This window comes from Macrobrachium rosenbergii, chromosome 35, assembly GCF_040412425.1.
Source record: "Macrobrachium rosenbergii isolate ZJJX-2024 chromosome 35, ASM4041242v1, whole genome shotgun sequence".
NCBI lineage: Eukaryota > Metazoa > Arthropoda > Malacostraca > Decapoda > Palaemonidae > Macrobrachium > Macrobrachium rosenbergii.
In genome coordinates, this window is record NC_089775.1 from 6,475,447 (window position 1) to 6,483,132 (window position 7,686).

Consider the following 7,686-nt stretch of genomic DNA (forward strand, 5'->3'; position numbering starts at 1 on the left):
CACTTTTTCTGCCCGCCCTCAGATCTTCAAAACTGCTGAGGCTAGAGGGCTGCAAATTGGTATGTTGATCATCCACCCTCCAATCACCAAACGTACCAAATTGCAGCCCTCTAGCCTCCTCAGTAGTTTTGGTTTTATTCAAGGTTACGGTTAGCCATGATCGTACGTCTGGCACCGCTATAGGTGCCGACAACACAGGCAACCACCGGGTCGTGAGTGAAGGTTTCATGGGCCGCGGCTGAGAGTTTCATACAGCATCATACGCCGTACAGAAAACTCCATTGCGCTGAAGAAACTTTTTTTATTCTCTTCAAAAAATAAAAATAATATGTATATATATATATATATATATATATATATATATATATATATATATATATATATATATATATAATTGATGGATTAAAACGCTGAAAAATTAAAATAAAAAATTCTCAGCGTTCAATAAGATACAGCCTCTTTGTCATTAAAAACCATTTTTAATAATAATTTTAATAATATTATTCCCAAAAATATAAAAAATCATGAAAGATGAGAACAAAAACTTTGATTTAATTCGTCATATTAATGATAAGAGTAACAGTAATGCAAATAACTCTGTTGTTGTTATTATTATTTAATATCATTATTACTGTGAGCTTGATGGGGTGCGCTACGCTGCGCTGGAACCCGGCACCCCCCGTCATGTCTCCCCTACCTACCCCGCCGCCACACGGGGCGGACAAACAGATTTGCAAGAAGAGGGTGGATGTACCATGTCTTCCCTACCCTCCCGATCCCCCACATACCCCGCCCCACCAAGGGCGGACAAACAGGTTTGAAGGAGGAGGGTGGCTGTGTCATGTATCCCCTACCCTACCCTACCCCCATCCGGGGAGGAGGAACAAGAGAGATCCACTTGGATTTTATTATCATTATTATTATTATTATTATTATTATTATTATTATTATTATTCAGAATAGTCTCTGTTTCATATTACCCACTAGATGGCGCATCGCTACTCTTGCATTCACGGTAAAGCAACGCAACACAGAAGAATGGGCGACTTTACTCGTGAATAAAACAGTATATTGGCACAGGGCCAAAGTATCCTATGAGGTCCCCAAATAAAATTGGGGGAAGGAAATGGAGAAAGGCCACGTTCGCTTTCCTCTCTCAAGATGAAGACTTTATCTTAATATATAATTCAAGTGAGCTTACAGGGATGGAAATATGGTATTTCTACACACACACACACACATATATATATACATATGTGTATATATATATGTCTTTTATATACATATGTATATACATATATATGTATATATACACACATATACAGTATATAACTTAGCATAGGTGAAAAGGTAAAAAGGTTTTTGCAGTGGTTTGGGCACGTGGAGAGAATGGGAGACAACAGGGCGGTGGAGAGATTCTTGGTAGGACGGGAGTGTTAGAACGAAAGAACCCTCCTATCCTGGACTTGATTAAGTGTGTGTGTGTGTGTGTGTGTGTGTGTGTGTGTGTGTGTGTGTGTGTGCACTACTGATGAAGCCTTTGTGAAGAGAATGAAAGATTCTAAAGCCGCCATATTGCTTTCGTAGCAAAGGATAAAGGATGTATAATCGTACTCTTTGGCCAACCTCCAGCAATTGCATTCGGGCAAAACAGCACTTCCTCTCTGACCTGAGCCATCTTTTATGTCTTCTCCGCAGCAAAACAACTCAGGGACGCCAGTAAAGACTGTGTCTTTATTTCCGCTTTGTTATTGGAACGACCCCCCTGGCTGAGATACGACCCCCTAACTTTCTATTCTTCAGCGAAGACTTTTTTTCTTTCTCTCTTTTTTTTTTTACATTTCTTCCGAAGAGAAAGTTCCCGTATCTTTCCTCCTAATGAAGCAATGCTTTTATAGCAGGGCATTGTAAAGGAACAACGCTAAATGCTCTGTCAATGAATATCAATATACTTATACTTATCAAGTTTTCTGTACAGCGTATGCTGCTGTATAAAACTATCAGCTACGACTGGCCAGCACCCAGTCGCTCCCCAGATGCACTATCCACGGTTAAACTTAACCTTAAATAAAATAAAAACTACTGAGGCTAGAGGGCTGCAATTTGGTATGTTTGATGATTGGAGGGTGGATGATCAACATACCAATTTGCAGCCCTCTAGCCTCCTCTAGCCTCGGCAGTTTTTAAGATCCGAGGGCGGACAGAAAAAGTGCGGACGGACAGACAAACAGCCATCTCTATAATAGTTCTCTTTTCCGAGTTCACAGCAACCCGTTCAACCATTCTTGAGATATCGTACGGAGGATGGCGTAGTTTTACTTAATATTGTACTAATAAATCTTTGTCTCAGCTGCATTGCCTGCTGTCTTTTAATTCTCACCCTTTCACTCTATTCTTTTTCTAAGTGGCTGTCCCGCTTCTCCAACTTGACCCCTTGATTTCAGCCGTGATTCAGGTACGAACATGGGATATTGAAAAGGTTAGCAATTCAGAACAGTAGTTTCAGTGTAACAATCTTTTCCTAATTGCAGAGAGTAATCACTGTATTTCTTTTTAAATCAAATAATCCATGACTGGGAGTTATAACAAATTTTTTCTTTCAAAACGACCGTAATTTTTCCATGCAAAGCAATAATTTACATTAACCTAGAAACAACTTAGTGTTAATACATAGTGAAAAACTCTTTAAAAACTCTACGGTCAATAATACCCACATTTCACTTACATTTCCGGATTCTTGAATGTGAAAAATCTAATTATTGTTTTCTAAGTGTTTAGATCCTCACAAAAGTGGTTGAGGCACTTGCCAAAGTGGTATGGAAATCAAGGCTCGAATTTCAAGCGATAGCGGAGCCCTACTGACATGGTCCATGAAAACCCATGGGGCCTATTTTGACCTCAGCGTGAATTGAGTTGGTTTGTTTAAGGACCCGGTGAAGTTATAAAAGTTCATATATATATATATATATATATATATATATATATATATATATATATATATATAATGGGTGGCTCTACACAAAGAATAAGGGGGAAGTTATCGTTATATTCATCATTTCACTGCTGAATCCAGCAGGAATCCCCTTCAAGAGAAATCAGGGGGATATCTACAGCTCAGTCAGTGGTAGAGCGATTGGCTCTCATTCCCAAGAGGATGGTTTAGAAGTCCCCCCCACCCCGCCCAACCCCACACCTTCCCTATGTCCTTCGGCAGGTCCCTGAGGACTGGAAATTGCACCAAGTCTTACAAGTGGTACTCGACAACTCCTGACCAATGAAACCTTTGGATGTACCATAGGCCTACCCGCCTGAATCTGCCAATTTGACCAATGAGAACCTCCTCCCTTTCCAGAAATGTCTGCCTCAAAAGGTGCATTCCAAATAATATGCAAAAAAGTAATAACACAAACACACTAGCCAGCGGAGAGGAAGCCCAGCGTGACCTTACAGTAGTGCGGACCGATGCACGCTGCGTTTTGTGTGGTCCTAGAGCCAGTTTGAGCCTGACAATCTGTGGTCACAATCCCCCCCTGAAACTCTGAAATTCCCCCTCGTCGAGAAACACTGGCCTAGGTTAAGGAATGACCTGAGTAAGTGGGCTGCATTCTTGGGCTAATTTTGACTCTGCATACTAAATAATATCTGTAGTTATGAATTCATAGTTCTGCTCCAGAATACATTTGTACTGACATAAAGTTTTGAACGAGAGTTCACTCTGCATTCATGCTAATCCTATGGAAAGTGTAACTGTGTAAGTATTATATGAGACAACACTATTTCCAATGGGAGTAGTGATTATAACTGTTCCAAGTTCTTCAGTTAATTATAATTCTCTTGTGCTTAAGAGGATTTCTGTCAGAGACATTTCCATTTTGCACTGATATTAATTGTATGGTCGTTGTGTGTGTAATCAATCTGCTCTAGAGTCCTTAGTACTTATCTAGCTTACGGTTTTTATTGAGTCATGTAAAAGAATCCCGTTTTCCTTGTCACTATGAACTTATATATTCATTCTTATAGAGCAATGGTTCTCAACAAGGGGGGAATGTCAGTTTCGAGGGTGGGGGGAATTGTGACCACAGATTGGCAGGCTCAAACGGGCTCTAGGACTTCACAAAACGCAGTGTGCATCGGTGAATGACATTCTGGCATATGGTGAAAGGGTGCATTGGCCAAAAAAGGTTGAGAACCACTGCTTTAGAGGGACTAAGCAATTCTAACTCCGGTTATTCTTCCCATGTGACTGGACTGAAATCCATTCGTGGAAGAGTGATTATTTCATCTCCAAATTTCCATTGCGTTTTAATCTACTGTGTCGTTTTGTTGCTGTTTCTTCTTTATCTTGATTTTACTGTGTTCATTATTATGTATTTCGTTGATTTCTTGAATGACCTGTAAAGCGTAGAACCTAAGTTGTCATTCATTCTGGTTCTACCCTACCAGAGTTACAGTTAAGCTGGTGACTAATAATGTAGTGTCTGTGACACTCTGCCTCTCTCCTAGTATGAAATAGGGATCTTTTCTAGATAGTGACCCCCAAGGATTTTAACCCGGTATGTATCCACCTTTGCGGCGTGTTTAGTACAAGCCTGTTGGGGATTGCTGTAAAAACATAAACAAAGACTGTAAATATCATAAAGATAATGACCCCAAAGAAATATTAGTCTTAGATAACGACCCCCGAAAACCCTTGGGGGTCACTCTCTAGGAAAGATCCTGAAATAGTATAGACTGGAGTCCAGCAAGATAGTGTGCATCTTGGAGGACATCCCACAGAGTTCTCATCCCAGAGAGAGAGAGAGAGAGAGAGAGAGAGAGAGAGAGAGAGAGAGAGAGAGAGAGAGAGAGAGAGAGATAAACTAAAGCAGGTGTGTTGTGTTGAGTCAATCACTGTGGGGCCAATGCCAGGCAAATCAATTCTTGTTTCTGAAACTGATATAGTTCTTACAGACACGAGTCATGTGGAAGTGCAGCTTTATGCAACTGAGATTGAACGAAGGATTTTATTGTAATAGAAAAATTATCTTTTATAATTATTATTATTATTCAGAAGATGAAACCTATTCATATGGAACAAGCCCACCAAAGGGGCCACTGACTTGAAATTCAAGCTTCAAAAGAATATTAAGGTGTTCATTAGGAAGAAGTAAGAGGAAGTAAAGGGAAATACACAAAGAAGAGATCCCACTTAATAAAAAAAGAAATAAAAACAATAAACTAACATATAGAAAAAACTGTATTAAATGCAAGGAGAATAATATTAGGATAGCAATGCACTGCACGTTTGCTTGAACTTCAGAGGTTCCGAAAGCTACGATCGTTTGTGATTTGTGGTTACAGTAAGTTTTTTTATTCTCTTACAATGTGTTTCATCTCTGCATTCTTTTTTTTCCGCAGAGTTTCTTCAACAAACTCAGCAAGAAGAAATCCAGTTCTAAAAAGACGCCGAAAGTCGAGGAAGGGTGAGTTTTGTCCCAGTCTTTTAAAAAAATTAAAAATATTAGAATAAAAAAAAATTTAAAAATCTAAATCAAAATTTGCATGCTTCAAGAACATTACAATACCGAATATATCTTACTTTCCAAAATCGATCAGTCTTGACTTTTTTTTTTTTAGATAGCAAGCTGAATTCGTAAAAGGAATGCTCAGTGGTTTTACCTAATAAAATATTGATAGCAAGATAACTCACATATTTATGTCTTCTTTTCAGTGCATGTCATCTCGAATACTTTCTTTATCATTCTTTATATGTGCTTCGCCCTTAGATCTTAATGATGACAGCGACTAGTTTTACTCTCTCTCTCTCTCTCTCTCTCTCTCTCTCTCTCTCTCTCTCTCTCTCTCTCTCTCTCTCTCTCTATATATATATATATATATATATATATATATATATATATATATATATATATATATATATATATATATATATATATATATATATAAAATACAAGGAGCCAATAAAAACGCCATAAAGTAGAAATTAAATGCTATATTTCAGAGACCAGCTGTCTCTCTCATCAGGCAAGTTATGAATGGGAAAGTCACAGAAAAGCAGTATTTATACCAGAAGGTCCATTGGTCAGCCGTTACGCCACTCCAGCGATCAAGAAGATTAAAGAGAAATGTCAACCGGAGTGACGTAACGGCTGACTGATGGACCTTCTAGTATAAATACCACTTTTCCGTAACTCTTTCCCATTCATAACTTGCCTGACGAGAGAGACAACTGGTCTCTGAAATATAGCATTTAATTTCTACTTTATGGCGTTTTTATGGACTCCTGATGTTTTAACAGAAAATATTTCACAGTCACATACATATACATATATATGTTATATATATACACATATACATATATTGCCGGAATATTGTGGATTTGAACTGAATCTTTTGGTAGAAAGGATGCCTAGAATGACCAATACTTCTCTTACCTAGGCCTAAGTTATTGTCTTTTAACAAAGGAGCCTAACGACTAATCACCAAAATGTTTAAGTGAAGAGGTCAGCAGGACACATAACATGTCTGTGTGTGCATGTGTGTGTTTGGTGAGGTGACAGTAAATATCCAGCGCCGATATCATTGATAAGAGGCTCATACGGCTCTCCACCAACCAAAGGTTCCCATTCAAAAGCGTCGGCCAATCAGGAGCCAGATGCTAGTTGCAATATCGGCTGTAGATTTTTACCGTCAGCTCCGGAAATACAGACTATAATGGATGCTATTTTAGCTTGTTATCTAGGCGTCACCTACTCCGAGGTGCTAGTACTAAACATGGCGGAAGCCCCTTGGGGCACCGTGTTTAGTACTAGCCCCTCAGGGATCAAAGTATTATATACACCCATTTCTATAATGTGGTCGACAAGTATATTGATAAACGATATCTTCATGCATCCGTCTACTTTACATTTACCATACGGTGTTTAGTACTAGCGCCTAGGAGTAGGTCCAGTGTTTAGTACTAGCACCTCGGAGTAGGTGACACGCAGATAACAGCCAAAGTGGCACCCTATAATATCCCTTTCTTTCCTTCCTGTCCATTGTAGGGAAGCCGAGAATGATAATGAATCGCCACAACTGTCCAGGTCGCAGGAATCCATCCAGTACGCCTCCGCCGGCTACGTTGAAGTGACACCCCCTTCGGACTCCCCTAGGTCCAGAGTCAGGGCCCACTCGGGCGAATCGCCTTACTCATCGCCTTACCACGAACGGTAGGTTGCCGGGGCAAGCGGCAGAGTTATTATTGAAGCAGCAAGATGTTATTTCTTTCACTTATTGATTGCTGGGTTGCCTAGACTCAGGACTTCCTTGCGACCGAGTGGTTAACCCAGTGGTTCTCAACCGGGGGGATTTTCACTTACAGGGGAATTGTGACCACAGATAGGCAGGCTCAAACTGGCTCTAGGACCACGCAAAAGGCAGTGTGCATCAGTCCGCACTACAGAGAGGTCACACTGGGCCTTTTCTCCCCTAGCTTGTGTGTTTGGGGGAGGTGGATGATATTCTGACAAGTGGTGAAAGGGTGCATGGGTCAAAAAAGGGTTGAGAACCACTGACTTAGAGGCTCCATCCATTACACAGTGGTGAATGCGTGAATGATTGCGCTAATGGCTGCGATCAGTATTCTCTGTTAATTGTTTATTATCTCTCGCTTTAAGGTCCAGAATCCACGGCATCAGCGAAGATGGA

At 40.0% G+C, this 7,686-nt stretch overlaps 1 protein-coding gene across 4 annotated transcripts in view; it reads left to right on the plus strand.

Moving 5' to 3' along the window:
• Positions 1 to 7,686, plus strand: part of LOC136856437 (disabled homolog 2-interacting protein-like) — a 142,676-nt gene that overhangs the window by 86,185 nt on the left and 48,805 nt on the right. For all 4 annotated transcript variants that reach the window (XM_067134313.1, XM_067134314.1, XM_067134315.1 and 1 more), the window contains 3 exons: positions 5,398 to 5,462; positions 7,044 to 7,208; positions 7,656 to 7,686. The exon at positions 7,656 to 7,686 is cut by the window's right edge and continues 65 nt beyond it. In XM_067134313.1, coding sequence (XP_066990414.1) covers positions 5,398 to 5,462; positions 7,044 to 7,208; positions 7,656 to 7,686 — 261 coding nt within the window. The remainder of the gene's footprint in view (positions 1 to 5,397; positions 5,463 to 7,043; positions 7,209 to 7,655) is intronic.